The sequence below is a fragment of the Asterias amurensis genome, chromosome 19 (assembly GCF_032118995.1).
Source record: "Asterias amurensis chromosome 19, ASM3211899v1".
NCBI lineage: Eukaryota > Metazoa > Echinodermata > Asteroidea > Forcipulatida > Asteriidae > Asterias > Asterias amurensis.
The window spans coordinates 4,636,530-4,657,072 of NC_092666.1; the positions used below are offsets into that span (position 1 = coordinate 4,636,530).

A 20,543-nucleotide genomic window follows, 5' to 3' on the forward strand; every position below is an offset into this window, starting at 1 on the left:
CTTCGACTTCGAGGCCTCAAAACCACACATAATGAAGTTGACAATGTGACCAAGACACATTAAGTCGTGGTAGTATTGTCGTGAAGGAACTTAGAAATATAATTGTTTTCGTCTGTGTGGGTGTGGTGTGGTGAAATATCAACATACTTTCTACTATTCGCGAATTGAATACAGAATGTAAACACATGGTCCAGTGTTTCTTTCAAGACGTGTGTAGGCCTAGTTCTTGACGCGCGTGTCCTTTTCTACGTCTTTGTCTTGTCAATAAACTTTGTATAATGCTTCTCCAAAGTCGTTCTTCAAAGTCAGTAAACGTAGGAAAGTATTCCAGTTGCTGCCCTGCATGTGGACCTCACCTGGGTGACGCAGAGTAAGCTATTAGTATTATTATGACAAACCAAACTTGCACAAAGCTTGTAACTTTGTAAAAACTTGACGACTTATAAAAAGAGCATAGGAAAATTCCATGGGAGGAAAAAAATTAGTGGACATAGTAAATGCTGCCACCTATCGACGGAATATGAATAGCGAGATGACCTCCGACCCCCCCTATACAAAACAACACGTACAATTTATTGACAACATCATCAGAGAGCGAGTGTCCAGTCACACGATCGTCTGTTTTGCCTGGTTTGAAGAATCTTGAAAGTAAGTACAACTGGATAAAATAAAAGAATGCAATGTGTTCGAAATGAGGAGGGATCCATTTAAAAAAGGGGTTATGAATTTCATGCAATTCCCGTTGAATCGCTTGAATCGCAAATCATGCATTTTGACTAGTTGTAAAAATTGTTGTGTTGGTTGGTAGTTCAGTTGTTGCAAACATGTTGTGCAATCAGACAGAGGGTGGTGTTGACATTATCATGATCAGAATTAAACAGGGATAATCTCAATTAGTCCACATAGATATGAGTCTTATTTAAAGGAAGGAGCAACATTTTGCTGTATAATTTACTATAGTACATACAAACTCTGCCATAATATTCATTTTAGTAGAGTCATGTCAGTCCAGAACTCAGTTCAGTGTTTTCTTAGTTTATACAAAATTATTAAACTATCTTATTCTTAGTATCTTATCTATCTACTAGGGGCAGTTGTAATCATGGAGGTAGTATCAAATTAACCCTGATAATTAGTTAAGTGATTTAATTAGGCTTAAAACATTTTTACCTTTGGACTGAACTGAGCTTTTAGTTAATAAATGTATTGCAAAATTTTGTAAAAAATTATGAAGAAATTATTGATATATAAGCCAAAGCTGAAAATTGTGTGCGTTTTCTATACTTATTTGCCGCCAAACAAAGTGGAATAGTGTAATGTTTCTTTATGACTTCTTGACTTTATTAAGTCATTTAAGGTTTATCACGATTCAGAACCACAATGCAATATAATATCTCTGTGTGGGTTCAACAGCACCCTATCTTGAAGCTGATATTTTGCTCTTTGCAGTAAACCTTATTGACTAGCCTTCAGATTACAACTAATCAATTTACTCATGTAACTTTTGTAGTTTCAAGATGCCTGCAACACTGGCGCTAGATCAACGACAGATTCCGATATCATCCGGAGGTCATGGCAGTGATGACGTCACTAAACCAGCATTAGTAAGTATAACAAAATCAACCCTCACATTTTATCAATCCTAGACAATAAACCTTTTGCCCAGGCTGGGTAATTCACAGAGGCAATGAGAGACTTTGGAACGCTAGGTGGCAGCAGACTTTCCAGGTAACATATCATTGTTTATGTTGTTCTGACGTTATGCCAACATACATAACCAAGAACAATGGATTTATCTGGTAAGTTAGCCGCCACCTAGCACCTCAAAATTCCCCTAGTGCCACCGCTAGTCATTGCCTTTGTGTCCTTTGAAAATTTTCAAAGTAATAAACCGCAAGGGAAAATACATGTAACGTAAATTTTGTTTAAATACTTGGGGGTTGAACAAAGTTCCTTTGACCAGAGCAGGACTTGAACTTGCAACCTTCTGAAAGGAACCAACGCTCTACCAACTGAGCTATCTAGCCCTATGTTGGTGGTCTCCCTATTTTGTAAATATCTTTATTATGGGGTTGCCAGTCAGAAGCTATACAACCGGTAACTGCAATTTAGCCAGATATCACAACCAAGTTAACAATACAACCTGGAAAGCGGCAGTCAGGGAATCACCCAAAGGGGATGTGACTTTTTTCCACATATCAAGTAATAAACCACAAGGGAAACAGGGGTCGATTTTACAAAACTCTTCCTAACTTAGGACTAGTCCTAGGCAATGCTAAGAGATAGGACTGGTCTTAAGTAACTCATCCTAACTTAGGACTAGTCCTAGGCAATGCTAAGAGATAGTCCTAAGTTAGGAAGAGTTTTGTGAAATCGACCCCTGATGGGGTAAATTTGTAAAAATAATTTTGAGTTGAACCCCAAACTCTTTAAAACTGTTTCTCCAGGATCCGTATTGGACGGAGAAGGTGGATTTTCTAACCTATGAAAGCCCTCCGGAAGATCTATCGGACTCTGCATCCTTAGAAGAATGGACTGGTAGACTGGAGTTCATCATCGAGGACCTAAGCTGGCTTCTTAAACTTCCTCATCACAAATTCTGGAGCCAGGTAAAAACACGTTTGAAGCGAGGGTTTAACTTTCAACCTTTGGTTATCACGCCAAATATTAAACCCATTTAAAGGGAGGGTATACCTTTGCTAATTACTCCAAAAATTAGTGACCATCAAAACGTACCTGGTAAGAAGGACTGCAGCTGTTTATAATGGTTAACATTTTGAGAAAGGATTCATTTAAAGTCACCTGGAAATAGAATACCACTTCCAGGTGACTTTAAAGGAACGTTAGTTAAGAGAGAGAGTGATTCAAAAGTGTTTCAATCTGAGAAACGTTTCTTCATGAAACTTTTCTCAGAATGTGTATTCCACTATAGAATATTCTTCCGGAAAGCTCCATTTACTTGGTGATATTTCAAAAGCCCTACCACCTTTTGAAATGAAATTTCCACACGCTAGTTTTATTGTTTATATCTATACATTTATATAGGATTACAACGGTCAAACTGTTTTAAAAACTAAAAGTTTACTAATGGGATGTGAATAGCGCCTTCTGCATGATGAAGTGGTGGATGTTAAAAGATATATGCTTTGCTATCAACATTGGACTCGCTGATAAAAATTGAATTGATCTTCTCACTCTATTATTGTTTACATTATCTTGTCTAGGTGATGTTTGATCCCAGTCTTCAGAGATGTCTTGATTCATATCTTCGTAATGCTCCAAGGTAATGTAAGAAGTTAAATGGTACACAATCGTGACATTTCAAGTTCCTTCTTTAACAAATTCCCAAAGTGAAGGATTCCAAAGGATTTGGACTTCTGCGGATATATGCACATTACAAGTCTTTATTATTATTAATATTATTAGTGTTAATCATTGTTTGTAACAGAGTCGGCATTCAAATCCTACTCAAGTCCTACATAGGTCAGTGTGGAGTGTCTTCATAAAAAAATATGAGAAATTGACGTGTGGCTTAGTGCCCACGAGACAACTTACGCAGGCAACTTGCAGTGCACGGGACCACTTTGTAAACACACGAGTTAACACGAGTCAATTTTCAAACAAGATTGCCTGGAACTTGGTGCATGTTAGTTGCCTTGCGTGATGTGGCACTTACCCCAGCCAAACTGCCCATGTCTGTCAGCTTATTTTGAATTGTCTTGTTTTCAGTCCATAGATGTATATATTTTTAAATTAGACATCCTGTTAATGATACAACGGTAATTAAGTGAAACAACTTTTATTTCGGTATAGGCCCTATGACCCTGTGACCTCACTTCCTGTTGACCTTGCTGCTAGGCATCGCACCCTTCATAAACAAGTCTTCATGGCGTTCTTGCGCATGGCCACACACAAAGAATCTAAGGTTTGTCAGAAACTCATTGCTTTGTTTCTTAAAAAGTCAGTCGTGGATTTCAACCTATATTCTGTCAGCGACAAAACTAGTCTATTTGGCACTCGCAGACAACCTGGGCCGAATTTACAAAGCGCTCGCTGTGATTGATCTTAATTGTGTTTCATTTTTAATTGCAAAGTGACGTTTAATGTCACAGTACAAATCACTACGGTGATACTAACAACTAATCTTAGGATAGATCTTAGTGCTTTATGACACACTTTAACAATTGGCTATAAAAACCTCAAACAGTCTGGCTGAATAAAAAATTTTTTGAACTGTTTGTTTTTAAAGTTTAAGAAATAAAGATGATACTTAAATATTAACATCCTACAACTCTTTAACATTTCTGCTCAAAAATTGTTTTCTGAAAGAACACTTTCATTTAATTTATTCTGGTTGCAAGGAAAGAAAAAACGAACTAAATCACTAAGGCAAAAAAAAAGAAGGAAGTTTCAGGTTTTAAAATGGTCGATGGAGGATGGGAATGATTGGGTAGTGAAAAAAAACACTTTCAGATTTTCCATGCCGCTATAATATTTGTAACAAAATAATCGTCTATGATTATTTCTCAACAGGAAAATTTCATTACACCAGGTGTCTTTGGTGATTTCATTTATGAGAACTTCCTCTTTGATGTCGCTAAACTGATTGAACTTAGCGTTCTATATGGAGGCGGGAATGCAGACCTTCTTGGGAAGATGATTGAAAACATCTTCAGATATCAGCCAAAGTTTAACGAGGATCTCATCACGGTGGTACCTGACATTCTAAAGGTGATTATTATTATTGTTATTTATTATTTGGTATTAAAAAAAACACATACAAAAAAACCATACATTCCACAGAGAATGAGTTAAAAAAATAAATTTCTAAACTTTAAAGTGAAATAAATTGATTAATTTTGGTTTTTACCCATACATCGTTAGCACTGTATACTCCGTATTTCCCCGAGTCCTGTGAAAAAAGGCATGTTACTCAGGTGGTATTCGAACCCACGACCCTTGCAATTCTAGAGCAGTGTCTTACCAACTAGAATACTGAGGTTGCCAACTAGAATTCTGAGGTACCCAACTAGAATACTGAGGTTGCCAACTAGAATACCGAGGTTGCCAACTAGAATACTGAGGTTGCCAACTAGAATACCGAGGTTGCCAACTAGAATACTGAGGTTGCCAACTAGAATACTGAGGTTGCCAACTAGAATACTGAGGTTGCCAACTAGAATACCGAGGTTGCCAACTAGAATACCGAGGTTGCCATCAGAATACTGAGGTTGCCAACTAGAATACTGAGGTTGCCAACTAGAATACCGAGGTTGCCAACTAGAATACTGAGGTTGCCAACTAGAATACTGAGGTTGCCAACTAGAATACTGAGGTTGCCAACTAGAATACTGAGGTTGCCAACTAGAATACTGAGGTTGCCAACTAGAATACTGAGGTTGCCAACTAGAATACTGAGGTTGCCAACTAGAATACTGAGGTTGCCAACTAGAATACTGAGGTTGCCAACTAGAATACTGAGGTTGCCAACTAGAATACTGAGGTTGCCAACTAGAATACTGAGGTTGCCAACTAGAATACTGAGGTTGCCAACTAGAATACTGAGGTTGCCAACTAGAATACTGAGGTTGCCAACTAGAATACTGAGGTTGCCAACTAGAATACTGAGGTTGCCCGGCAGCTAGAGGCAGTAAATTAATTTAAGGGAGAAACAGTTTTCCTCTGGTGAGAGGCACTTCTACAGGAAAATGTAACTTTGTATTGGAACTTTGCAAAAGGCACCACAGCAAAAGCACAGGGCACCACGGCAAAAGCACAGGGCACCACGGCAAAAGCACAGGGCACCACGGCAAAAGCACAGGGCACCACGGCAAAAGCACAGGGCACCACGGCAAAAGCACAGGGCACCACGGCAAAAGCACAGGGCACCACGGCAAAAGCACAGGGCACCACGGCAAAAGCACAGGGCACCACGGCAAAAGCACAGGGCACCACGGCAAAAGCACAGGGCACCACGGCAAAAGCACAGGGCACCACGTCAAAAGCACAGGGCACCACGGCAAATGCACAGGGCACCACGGCAAAAGCACAGGGCACCACGGCAAAAGCACAGGGCACCACGGCAAAAGCACAGGGCACCACGGCAAAAGCTCAGGGCACCATGGCAAAAGTGCAGGGCACCACGGCAATTGCTGTGGGTGCAGTTGGTTATTTCAAGGCCTGATTTCAACTTACCGCCTAAATCTGGATCCCAGTTTCAGACCTTTTTGTCCGCAATGACTCTCACCCCTTTCAATATCAAAGATGACGGATACTTATTGTTTATTTATTTTCTCTTGATAGATCTTCGATGTTGTTCTTGAGAAATGTAAACTGAAGCCCGACTCGGACAACCACCAAGCTGCACCACCATCCAGGTATTAAATAACAAATTATTATCCGTTCAACTCTCACGTAACATTTGATAACAAAAAGGGGGTCTGTCTAAAGTCAAGGGCCTTTCCTGGCAAAGCGCATTTTACATTTATAAATCAATGTGCTCTACATTTACATGATAGTGCCTTGGGCCAATAACATTCCCTCAATCTCTCTCAGCTCCCTGTGGTGCTCCGAGGTTGTTTTTAAACACAATACCAACCTCTACTGTCGCAGGTACGCAATTGTACCCTTAGGTGATGGTACAATTTACACAACCGGGAACCATTTTTTGTTTCTAAATCCAATTGAAACACATTCACCACTTCTTGATGTATTCCAATAAGCTTTGTTGAGACTCTTTAGGTTTCGGCTTAAAGACACTGGACACTGTTGGTAATTGTCAAAGACCAGTCTTCTCACTTGGTGTGTCTCAACATATGCATAAAATAACAAACTTGTGAGAATTTGAGCTCAATTGGTCGCTGAAGTTGCGAGATAGTAATGACAGAAAAAACACACTTGTCACACAAAGTTGTGTTTTGTCAGATGCTTGATTTTTGAAAATCTAATTCTGAGGGCCTCAAAATCAAATTTGTGGAAAATTACTTCTTCTCAAAAACTGTTACTTCAGAGGGAGCCGTTTCTCACAATGTTTTATACTATCAACAGCTCTTCATTACTCGATACCAAGTGTGTTTTTATGCCAACAATTATTTTGAATAATTACCAATAGTGTCCAGTGCCTTTAACTTTACCAGTAAAATGCTTATTGATTCCATATTATTGTTTTGCTCTGGTCCATCCTAGAGTTCTTCATACAATGCCTGAGGTAGAGCTACGAGACCTGATTCACTACATCACTGACTCGGCTTTGAGTATTCTAGCTTTCTTAGACATCTACCCACAAGGCGCTTATGCATTCAAAGCTAATAACTTTGTCTCAAAGTAAGTATTAGGAACTCAAATTAAACATATTGTCTTTATTTCTATACTGTTAGAATGTTGTGAATAAATACAATACTTCACCAACAAACCACAAGGGAAACTAACTGGGTAATTCATATTGAATAATTTGGGGTTTAACAATGACAAATTTACTAGTCGGAGTGGGACGTGAACCTGCAACCTCCGAATTAACGTACCGGTGCTCTACCAACTTAACTAAAGCAATGCAATACTTGATGGATTCATAAATACTAACTCTCCTAGTCTTAGTAATTTTCCCCAGCAAATTGACCAGTCCACACCACAGTAGATGATAATGAGTGGTCACACAGTAGGAGGGTTGACTGTATACTGTGTAGATGCATTCACCACATGATATTAAATTGCAGGCTGGCATAGTTTATCTATCATTCAAAACCACAGTGGATGATATGTAATGGTCAAACAGTAAGAGGGTTAAAGCAAATTACACTTACACTTGACCTCTGTTGGTAAGAAGATGGTTGTAGGTTTGAGTCCCACCCAAGGCATTATGAATCTGTTCCATGTAGATAAGTGTTATGTAATACATTGATGTGGGTGCTAATCTATTTAACTGTTTATTTACCTTAAAACAGGATGGCAGCATTCTTTGAGATTATGGTTCCAGCTTTTGATAAAGCCCTAAAGGAAAGACATTGGGAAGATGAAAGGTATTTCTTCAGTTTTAAATTATTTTTTCCAAAAAAACTATTTTTCCTTTCAGGCTGTGGGATAACTAAATATATTACAAAGTTTTATATGTATAACAATCCCTGTTCATAATGTTTGATTCTTGAAGAGCAAAACAACAAGACTAATAATAATTGGTAATGATTTTATCTTTCTGTTTCTTGCAGCAAGAAAAAATCCCTGAAAAAACATCTTCATCTCGGAAAGGTCAGCCTGGCTAAAGTTTGTCAATCCATCGTAGCTACTTGTCACATGCAACCAATCCTAGATAACACGTAAGAACATTGACCTTCCCTCCCCCTAAAACCTGGTTCCCCTACCCCAAAACCTAGTGCTCCCCCACCCCAAAAACCTGGTCCCCCTGCCCCAAAATCGGGTCCCCTACCTGCCTACCCCAAAATTTAGTCCCCTACCCATAAACCTGGCCCCACTCCAAAACCTAGTCCCCCTACCCCAAAAACCTGGTCCCCCACCCCCAAACCTGGTCCCCCTACTCCAAAACCTGGTTACACCTCCCCCAACCCATGCTATCTTCCTACAAACCTCTCAAGATTGTGAGTTGTTACACCACTAGCCCCTGTCAGAGCCAACACAACTCCTCAGAGATATTTCCATGGTGCTACCTAGGCTTGGGCGATATTGCTTATAACCTGATATATCGTCAATGATTATTATTTTTTTTTTTATTATATCGTGATTAACTTTTTGAAGTCATGAAAATTCAACATCTCATAAAGAAAGTGTTGAAAAAACCTTTGCAATTTCTAAAATTCAATTGATGTATATATTTATCGGGTGTACTGTCTACCCATGGTGTGAAAACCCAGGCCTATTAGTTACACAAACATTTAAAGTGTCTACTGTGCATGGCAGACTGTTCTATAGACCCCCTACTGTATGTGTGCATATTTAATTAGCACTGATAGAGTTGTTAAGAGCCAACATAACCCATAAGATATATTTCCATAAGTGCTTCCACAACACTCTCTAGATAATTTACTTTTTCTCTATGTACCCAGATCTAAAGAAGAAAGAACTCGGTTAGTTGAGGAATATTTGGAGTTGATGTCGACCCTTCTATCTGACAAACATTTCCTGTCAGTCTTTGCTCATCAGTATCAAATCGGAGAAGACCTAGATGTCATTCTACAGAAAGCTCATGTGTATCCTTCATTGTAATTGTAACTTTGTTTACTTAACTCTACACGTCTGTTATTTAAACGTATCATACATTACATTCACATTATGTTGTATACTCACAGTCTTTGGGAAAATCCGAGATGTCACATTTGGGATTTGAACCCAAGACATACAGTAGTAGTCTAGAGCAGATATGACTACACCCTGAAATATATTTAAAAAAAAAAAACATGTGCCAAAAATTACATTCATAAGATAATTTCCTACACGCTCATTATTTGTCCATGTAATTAGAAGACTAGGGGATGTTGACAGAAATGTCTCAAAGGAAAATGCGTTTAATACTATAAATAGTAATAAAAATCATTAGTGGATTCTTATATATAGCGTTTAAAGCCATTATACACTTGCGGTAAACAGTATTGTCCAAGTCCCACACTTCGTGTATCACAACTTATATATAAAATAACAATTCTGTGGAAATTTAGGCTCAATCGGACATCGGAGTCGGGAGAAAATAACGGGAAAACCCACTCCTGTTTTCGCGCGTTTCGCCGTGTCATGACATGTGTTTATAACAAATCCGTAACTCTCGTTAACGAGAATTTATATTGTTTTACCGTTTTCTCAAAAAGTAAAGCATTTCATGGACTAATATTTCAAGAGAAGTCTTTCACCATTACCTTTTGTAAACCCTGTAAATTGAAAAGGGTCTCGAAAGGGTCCAATGGCTTTAAAGCGCTTCAACATTCAGTATTTTCCTTGAAGGTAATGTTGGGCTTGAAGTATGATACCAATTCCTTTTCATAGCACCATGTGATAGTTTACAAAGTGCTGTAGCGAATATGCAGCCAATCAAATTTAAACACCTGGGTGGACCCCTTCTCTTTTCTATAAGTGCACTGGGTTTAGGTCCTATTGTAACAACGCAGCATTAATGGATAAGTGTCTTGCAGAAGGACACAGGTGGCACAACTCGAACCCACACATCAATGCTAACTTTACATAAAGCTGGCTTACTGTTCAAAATCACTTGAAAGTTAGGATTTTTATTAACACGAAACTAAGGTTATAAGTCTTTAGCGTCAATCTCAGAGACGAGACTAGAGCCCAGTTCATCTTAGATGGTTTCAAGAGTGCCATGGCAACCAAAGGTAAACCAAAGCAAGCTGGGAAGGCTGTCAGTTTGCAATCACTAACGGAGGGAACTACCCAGGGGCATGCTGGCATTGACCCAGGGCACCAGTACGACGCAATGCCTGAAGATTACCAAACGGACGAGTATGTTGAAGCATTGGTGAGTCTTACAATCACTTGTCAACAAATATTGACATTGAAGCAAGTATTGTTACAACTGATACTCCACTCATGTTTTGCTTAGTAAAGAAATTTGCTAACAACATTTGTTGCTTAACAGAAATAGGGGCCAAAGGCTGTAAGCATAAAAAGTTGCTTAAGCACAGAAAAGTCTTGCTTAACAGAAACTGGGTACCAGCCAAAATTCCATAAATTTTACATTGTTGCAACTGGTACCCCACTCATTTCTTGCTTAACGAACAAACCAGCTAAGCAGAGTTGCTAAGCAGTATTTATCGCTTAACAGCTTTTTGAAATTGGGCCCGGATCTAATTAATATTCTTATCATTTAATCCTGATCATCCTTTCAGGCTCCGTCATCATCTGGAGCATGTGGAGGAGGAGTCTCCGATGTCCAAATGGCTTCACTTATCTCATCTGTTAAAGACTTATTCCCTGAATATGGAGAGGGCTTTATTGAGGTGAGGACTAGGAACAAATCTAGTATTCATAATGGGCCTAGAATTCCCTGAATATTGAGAGGGCTTTATTGAGGTGAGGACTAGGGACAAGTCTAGTAATCACAATGGGCATAGAATTCCCTAAAATTATATGTAGAGGGCTTTATTAAGGTGAGGACTAGAGACAAGTCTAGTAATCATAATGGACTTAGATTAGAGTTCATGCATGAATCACTTCCCAGATTCAAATGTTTTTGGGTGAACAATTTTGTAAACCGCAATCCTTCAAAGGGAATCCTTTCTCATTAATTCTTTGAGTATTACCTAAATGTTGGTTGGGTGGCATAGTGGTATCTTGCCTCGCATTCCACCTCCAGGACCTCGGTTCAAATCACAAGCTTGGGTCACAACGTGGATTGGGTCTTCAGTCCCTAGTGTACCTGACTGAACCAGAATAAATGAATTGAAAAACTTTTACATCAATTAAATAATATTGACAGTTCTTACCTGTAAGATTTACTGAGAGCTTCTCTTCTATCGACAATTCACAGGCTTGCTTAGAAGAATACATGAATGATACCAGTCAAGTCATCAATGCTATCCTGGAAGATAAACTTGTACCTGGACTACGAGACTTGGATAAGACAATGGAAAGGTGAGGGAGAAGTTAACAACTCTGTTTTTGAACTTCGGATACTTTATTAAACAACAAAACAGAGGGACGCGATTTGAGGAATACTTGTACCTCGACTTAGAGACCTAGATAAGACAATGGAAAGGTGTTTATAACATGCGTTGGCCCAACAACAAAACATAGGGATGCTATATAAAAGTCCATAAAAAGGGCTTGCTGGCCTGGGTTCTCCAATAACCTAGACCCAGAATCCCCCAGGTGCTGAAATTCAGGTTTTGCAGACTCTTGCGGTGAGGGAGAAATTAACAACTCGTGTGTAGCCTTTGGGTAATTTATTTAACAACAAAACATGGGTATGGATTTGAGAAGCATACTAAAAATCTGTTTGCTCCCCCATATTCGAGACCCAGATCCTCCCAGATGTTACAGGTTTACAGACTTGTGTCCATTACCAGAAAAACATAACTACAGCAATGTAAAACGAAAAACCTAATATTTCATCTGCTCAGGACTATAACTTAGATTGTATGGATTTCATAAAATTGCTTTTGCATAATTTGGAGCTCATGGTAAAAGGAGTTTAATGATCAAGAGTGGTTTCCAACGTAAAAACATTTCAAACAATTTTGTGGTGTTTCACTAATTTTTGTCAAACTTATACACTTTTTTCACTTAAAAAACCTTTTCAATGTTACGAGAATGAAATTGCAATTATTTAAACAACAGAATACAACAGCAACAGCACTGAAAATATTATCATTATCTTAGATTCATGAATTATTCATTTTTTTTATTCCTAGAACTGTAAAGAAACCACAACCCCAGGTCAAGACATCTGCAGCACCATCTCTACTTCAACAACGCAGTAATATTTATCAGAATGATGAGTTTGATGTGTTTAGTAGAGACACTGTAGACACTAACAAGATCCACAAGGGAAAAAGGTAAACCCAGGACATCAAATGTTTGTGACAACGAAAAGAACATTTAGAAGACAATCAAATTACAACGATCAAAACATCCACAGAAATATAAAAATAATAAAGATAATTATATCGAAGTCTTATATAGCGCACGTATCTACCAAAAAAGGTACTCAACGCACAGAGTATATATACAAACTTTCAGAAAGATAGGTTATTGAAGTGATGAGACCCAGTTATGTAGCACCTGATATGGCTTTACAAGGTGCTACGGCGCATATACAGCAGCCACACCCGGGCAAACCCTTTCTCTTTTCAATAAGCGCACTGGGTTCTTTTACATGCAATACACAACACATGGGACCAACGGCTTTACTCCATATGCCTACACTATAAGTCTGTTAAAGACACTTAGACACCTTTGGTAAAACTACATTATTTCAGAGGGAGCCGTGTCTCACAATGTTGTATACAATCAAAAGCTCCCCATTGGTTGTTGCCAAGTAAGTTTCTAAGCCAACAATTATTTTACCAATATTGTCCAGTGTCTTTGACAGTGATAAAGTTTAAATACTCACTCATAGGATGGTGCTAAACTTTCTTGAACATCTTGTGTTTATCAAGGAGTGAGAAACTCAGAACTCTACTGAATGACAAGACTCATCTTCGTAGTCTCCGGCCGATGTACGAGGAATATGAGAACGAGTATGATGATGAATACGATGATACGTATGATGCTAACGATGTGGGAGCAGGAGATGCTGACTCAGCGGATGAACTCACTGCCAGGAGGTATGATACTCAAACCTAGACACGGAAAAGAAAAGAAAATTAAAAATTAGTTAATTACATTATTTTAAATTTGAAGCGATTTTTAAATGAGGGCCTCTGAATATCATTTCGCTTCATGAATTTACTACTGCAATGTATATTTGGTTTGTGGTAACACCATGTGTATATCTACTTGCCAGGTAGAGTTTGTTCCTAGAGAACTGTCTTGCTTTATTCTACTGCAGCGGAGTAGATAATCGGATGTTCGGGAAACTTCTCAGTTCTGAAAAGAACTGTCCTGCTTTTTAACTATTACCGGGGCGAATGGTATAGAAAAAAGACGGGACTCCTACTTTAGCTTATAGGATCGTAATGAACTGTACTGCCGCGGAGTCAGTTCTGAATTGGTCTCAATGTTTTGACGAGCTTGTTCTAGAGAAGAGTAAGAGAAGAGTGGGCTGCGAGTTAACCACTCAGTACTTTCTCAAAATGTTGTGGGAAAACAAATCCACAGGCACATTACTTTGGTAATCTTTTGAAGGGCACTAAGGCCAAGGCCAAGACCAGGGCCCAATTTCATAGAGCTGGGGCCAATTTCATAAAGCTGCTTAAGCAAAAAAATGCTTAAGCACGAAAATAGCTGGCTTATTTTTATACATGTTACTGGCCAAAATTTCATGCCATGTACATTGCTTGTGACTAGTATTTAGCTGTTGTTTACTTACATGTAGCATAACAATTGAGTGGGGTCTTGGCCGAGAATCTGATTTTACTAAGCAAGGAATTGTTTGCTTAAGCAGAATTTTTTGCTTAAGCACCTCTATGAAATTGGGCCCTGCTTAAGCACAAAATTTTGCTTAAAAGCACAAAATTCATTGCTTAGTAAAATCCGATTACCGGCCAAGACTTCACTCAATTGTTATGCTAAGTAAACAACAGCTAAACCACTAGTCATAAGCAATGTATATGGCATGACATTTTGGCCAGTAACATGTGTAAAACAAGCGAGCTATTTTCGTGCTTAAGCGAATTTTTGGCTTAAGCAGCTCTATGAAATTGGCCCCAGATGTCTTACAAGTAGAGGCAGTTTGAATCATGTGTTAGCAGCGAGTAACTCAATTATTTAAATGATGTTAGTTTTGCATCAGAGATGAATACAATTTTACCCTTACAACGATGTGTGTGAAGCACTTTAACACAGTACTTTTCAAATGTTGCAATTTTAAAGGAATGTTACAGAATTGGTAAGAAACAGAAATCGTGAAGATCATAGATTTACATAAAATTTATGAAGTCTAATGATGATAGTAGAAAACATCCCTTGAAATATTTCTGTCTGAAATTTAATATTTGATGGGAAATAAATAATGTAATTTCGCGTTTTGAGTTTATCGCTCAGTGAGCGTTTTATTCATTTTGGTTTGGCATCGATGCAATGCAAAATTTGTAATCAAAGTTTTCACTATTCTCTTGTGACCCAGATGGCCGATCGATCTCAAACTTCTACAGGTTTGTCAGTTCATGTACATTGTGGATTGATTACATAAAGTGCTTACACTGCCAGCAATTTTGTTGCTAGCCAAACCAATTCTGTAATGTTCCATTAACTGATCATTCTTTTCAAATAGTTTCATGGTTTCATTTTTCAGGCCGTTTATGGTACCTAGGGTGCTTAAAGAAACTCAAGATAACAGCTCTGGTGAAGATGATAATCAGGTAATTATCCAGCTCTTTAAGACAGTGGACACTATCGGTCAAATACCAGTCTTCTCACTAGCTGTATCTAAACATATGCACAAAACAACAACCCTGTGAAAATTTGAGCTCAATCGGTCATCAAAGTTGCGAGATAATAATGAAAGAAAAAACACTCGTCACTCAAAGTTGTGTGCTTTCAGATGCTTGATTTCAAGACCTTAAACTATACACCAGAGGTCTCAAAATCAAATTCGTGGAAAATTACTTCTTTCATGAAAACTACCCCACTTCAGAGGGAGCCGTTTCGCACAATGTTTTATACTACCAACCTCTCCCCATTACTCGTTACCAAGTAAGGTTTTATGCTAATCATTATTTTGAGTAATTACCAATAGTGTCCACTGCCTTTAAATCTATTCAATTGCAAAATCTTCATTGGAACTAAGTTTTCTTATAAAAGGTGTGTACAATATAAGTTATCACACAAGCGCAAGTGGAATACGGAAAAATATAATGCTTCTGCGTCCCATATCCAACGAATTTATCTTCAAGCAAACTTGGCGCGTGACATAGAACATAGTGATATTAGCCGTGCAATATTATACAAATATTGTCTGCTTCGAGTGCTATGGTTAAAACTATGACTCCCGAGGTGATCCCTGGAGCGTTCTATTTTCCCGAGGCGAAGCCGAGGGAAAATAGAACGCTCCGGGGATCACCGAGGGAGTCATAGTTTTTAACCATTGCACGAGTAAAAGCAGTCAATATTTGTTTTATAACACCCCAAACATTTCTAAATACTGTACTATTATTATTAAGTTACAGACCTGAATGCTACAATCCACGGACGACGCGAATACAGATTGCAAACACTTTTACTTACTGTGTTGCATGTAGTGTCGTGCAATCCGAAATGGTTACAGACTATTAATTTATCATCCTCGTGCACGCAACGGACGTCTGGGTACTGCACGCTGTGTGCTAGTCTGTCAGACTAGCGCACGGCGCCATGTGCTAGTCTTCGGACTAGCGCATGGCAAACCGACGCACTATCACACGGCCGTCGTCTAGCAAAACTAAGACATGTCATGTGACGCGCTCTAAACCAATGAGCAGGCAGAATACTTGCAAGGGGTGTTATAAAGGTTTTTATCACCACTCCATTCTGCCAATCTGATGGGAGGATTAGCGCGTACTTGAAGATAAGTACGAGTAGAATACAAACATGGCGCAGAGCTGCCTAATCTTCCTGACTGGTTCTCCATTATGTTGAATGTAATCTAAATATGCACTGATTGCAAAATGCAAGGGTTGACAGCTTATTGTGATGTTACGGCAAACTGAATATCAGCCAGGGCTATATGCTTCGTTTTTCAAAGGGCAAGGGCACCAAGACATTTTCTTTTTGGTAAAGGGCACCCTATGGTGAAACTGTAAATTTGTACTGAAGCATTTTAAGGGCACCAAGGCAATGACCAGGGGACACGGAGACAATAGCCTTCGTTGCCTCCGTGAAGTATCAGGCCTGTATAACACTGAATTTGTCCAATTTGTGACAGGGATAAAGATTCATCCACAATGTATGTTTTGACAACTATGTACACATGTATTACATTTCTCGTACAAGTGCCCCTTACCAGAAGAAAATTGCTGTGCCCCTTCAAGACCGAAGTTCACGGCCTGAAATGCTGGAGTATTATTACTCATAAAAACAGAGTGATATGTACGTGGTTTTGAAAGCTCTGACCAACAATGATAATAATACTAGAATTTGTTTGTCATCAGGAACCACCACCAGGGCGTAATGCTAATCGTGCCGATAACTTCCAGCAGCCAACGGCTCCTAGACCCCAAGGGACTAGAGGCGGTGGGCGTGGAGCGTCACGTGGTGCCGTCCAAGGACAGGGCAAGGGAAGAGGACAAACTAAGGAGACACAGAGGGCGAGAGGGTCCAAGGAGAAGAATAAAGGAAGGGGAGCGAATCATAACAGGAAAGCAATGGCCGATAAGAAACGGAGTAAAGGGATGTTGTCGTAGAGCGTTTATGAGTTACATCTTGTTACCTGGGCCTAATTTTAAAAAGTTGTTAAACAGCAAATACTGCTTGATTATTTTCTTTGCAAAGCAAATTGAGTGGGGCACCAGAAACAAGAATGTAATAATGGAAATCAGCCTTTCACAGAAAAAAAGTTACTTCAGTATGAACTTCTTATTAGTAGTTTTTAGACTAAAATTAAACGAAGATGTTTTTATGCTTACCAATTCTGCATATACCTATGATCCAGTTTAGCGTTGACAAATGAAAAAACAGTCTCTTCTGATGTTGGTAGTGGTTGCACAAGGCTTTGAAATTCAACTTTGTGATGCACTGGTTGCAGAATATCAATTAGAAAATGTGGACTCTCCTTGGGGAAAACTCTTGGCGGCGCTGTTCATGTGAATAAACAAATTAATAAAATATTAAGAGACTTAATAACAATTGATACAACCAGGGCCCAATTTCAAAAGTAGCTAAGCGCAACTAAAATTTAGCTTACCAGAACTGATCTGACTGGTATCCTGCAGATTTCTGCTTAGTTGTTGCTTAAGCAGCTCTATGAAATTAAGCCTGGCTTGCAACTGGTACAGCAAGACTTTGTACTGCATTTCAACTTTCAATGGCGTGCAGATCTAAAACCAAAGACAAGGAAAGCTAAAAAAAGTTGATTATAACAACTAAATTGGAATGAACAGTACGTGAACATGTAACTGCATGAATACTGTACCTGCGAGTCGCAAACTCAGCTTCCAGCCTTACATCGTTTTTCTTTTTCTTCAGCGAAACAGACAACACTTGTACCACTGGACTTATAGTCATGCAAATCATATTTGTTTATTTCAACTCATCAAAAACAATAAAATTACAAACAGGTTTTTCTTTAAACAAACATTGAGTTGTAATATAACAACAATAAGGTATATTTAATGATTGTTCAGTGCCAAGTTTTCTAAAAAACTTAAGTTTGTCCACTGAAATTAAAGCGCCATCTTTTACATTAAAGAAAATGGAGTACCATTATATTAATTTTCTTTAGGTGTTACGGAATGGATATCAGATTATTTTTGTAAAAGAAATTGATGGAAAATGATTGTCAAAGAGTACATTTTCAGTCATGGATGAAAAACTGTTCTTTTGATCTGACTTCACAAAGGACTGTGCAAGTCTAGCCAATTTTAAAGGAACACATTGCCTTGGATCGGTCGAGTTGGTCTTTGAAACGGGTTTTTTAAGCCTTTTGTTATAAAATGCATATGGGTAGAAAGATGTAATAGTAGAATACATTCATCCACACAAACATGCCTCGAAATTGCACGGTTTTCCTTTTACCTCGTCGACTAACACGGTCAGCCATTTATGGGAGTCAAGTTTTTAACTCCCATAAATGGTGGACCGTGTTAGTTTGCAAAGTAAAAGGATAACACGCAATTTTGAGGCAAATTTGTGTAGATCATTGTATTCTACTTTTTAAACATCTTTCTAACCATATGCATTTTATAACAAACGGTTACAAACGCCTTTCATGGACCAACTCATCCGATCCAAGGCAACGTGTCCCTTTAATTTTAGTTCTTTTCAGAAATTTAAATGACAATTAATGGGAAAACTGATTGACATTGATAAGCAAATGAAAGTATGTGAAACTGTGAGGCCAATTAAAACAACTTTGGTCTCAGTAAATGCATGAACTGTAATAAACCAAAGGTGTAACTTCAATAAATATTTGAATACAATGCTGTATTTTAGATTTTGTTATCAACATTAAATGTCAAAATTTCGTATCGGATCATTTTGATTCATGATTATACATAACAAAAGTCATTACTTTTGCCGAAAATAGAAATTCCATTTCAATAGAAGGGGTACGTTTTATCAGTCGTAACCAATAACTGTTTTAGTCAATGATCAATGGTCACTGAACGACAAGTTCAACCGAAACAGTTATTGGTTAGGACCATGGGAAACTTACCCAAGAAACATGTGTAATAATGTAACACAAGGAATGAATCCAATGCAACAAACATACTTGAAATCACGATAATAACTATTTTAGTTGTCATCATTAAGAATAGTTAGACAAAGATAAACTAGACCCCATGCAACTCATGTCAGTTTGGCGCCCTCTGTAGAGCTCAAAAGAGGGTTGCTGATTGACCCATCCTATGCGCTTCACGTACTTTGCTGTGCGTTTCCATTGCGTTACCTTTAAGATGAAAGCATGGTGACGACATTGCATGAGATCTATAGGAGTTGTGGAAATTAAAACAGTGGAAAAAAATACAAACTTGAAAACATCTGCAATGTTAATTAAATTAGGGTAGTGACATTCTGTGTGCCCCCCCAAATGGATGCTCCACCCAAACAGGAACAAACACAATATGCTTGGAGCTACATTCATTTACAATAGATTATTTACATAATAGCACACATTGAGCCAATAATTATAAGCCAATTATGAGTTAGATTTGAACGATGTCCATTACAATCTCTTACTTCGTCAAACGTCAACGTTTAAATTTGAATTCCTCAGGACAGTCGCTACATGTATGTCACATGATTCAGGGCAAGCTTTAACATAGTAATATACAATAGCAAACACCCGTACACAGTTTAGAAAAAAATGTGTACCAGGGTTTGCTCACCTGGAGGTTTCTATACAAAGGCTTCCATCTTTTCTGCTCACATAAAAACACACCAATAAAATTAAACAAATTTAAGCATTATTTTGTTACTAAGCAAGTCATTGTTTGAGGCAGTATTCAAATCCAACTCGCAAATGGCTTATGGAGAGTTGAGAACACTTGGTAGCAGCAGACCAAACCAAATCCATTGTTTTCTTAAATATGCACGCTAAGAGCTTCATAGAGGATGGAAAGAGTGTCTGCTGCCACCTTTAGTTCTTAAGTGTCCAATTGTATTGCAGTTGTCATCAATTATCAAAAATCACATCACTACGTGATTGGAAATCTACAATACACTGTAGCATCAAAAATAAGTTATAGAATTTTAAAGTACATAGATTAAATAATTCCAAACATCAAACAGCAATTTGTCACAAACTAGTTTCTCTTTTCTACAAAGAGACATTATAAATACTAAGTACTTTTAAAATTATGTCATTTAAACCAGAATCCTTGTTTTCATTAAACCTCTCAAGTGCAGAAGAATCTGGGCCCAATTTGTAGAGCTTTTTCACAGAAAATACTGCTTAGCAAATTTCAATGCTAAGCAAAAAAATGGTGGGACACCAGTGACAATTCTGTAAACTTTAAGGACTTTTGACTGGAAACCAGTTTCTGCCAAGCAATTTTTCCTGTGATTTATAGCAAGTTGTTATGCTTACAGGCTTTCTGAAATTGGGCCCAGGTCCATAAGAGTAAATTCAAGCAATTCTGGTGGTCTAAAACTACTCTAGTAGGACGAGTTCTAAATTGAATCTGGCTTCGGCCTTGACTGATACTCAGGACATCTATACTTCCTTAGCACAAACAAATTTTGCTTAGCAAAAAAAGGTTACCAGCCAGAATACCATACAGTTACCATTGCTG

General features: G+C 38.3%; 1 protein-coding gene across 1 annotated transcript; it reads left to right on the top strand.

Moving 5' to 3' along the window:
• The first annotated feature begins 562 nt into the window (after positions 1 to 562).
• Positions 563 to 16,998, top strand: LOC139951271 (activating signal cointegrator 1 complex subunit 2-like). The gene is made up of 18 exons (XM_071950072.1): positions 563 to 648; positions 1,511 to 1,604; positions 2,448 to 2,609; positions 3,225 to 3,283; positions 3,814 to 3,925; positions 4,534 to 4,731; positions 6,304 to 6,377; positions 7,186 to 7,323; positions 7,941 to 8,015; positions 8,202 to 8,309; positions 9,054 to 9,197; positions 10,270 to 10,471; positions 10,842 to 10,952; positions 11,483 to 11,586; positions 12,366 to 12,509; positions 13,113 to 13,280; positions 14,909 to 14,975; positions 16,743 to 16,998. Exons 2-18 carry the CDS (start codon positions 1,518 to 1,520, stop codon positions 16,992 to 16,994), a joined length of 2,205 nt encoding a protein of 734 aa, XP_071806173.1. The 5' UTR covers positions 563 to 648; positions 1,511 to 1,517; the 3' UTR covers positions 16,995 to 16,998.
• The last annotated feature ends 3,545 nt before the right edge of the window (positions 16,999 to 20,543 follow it).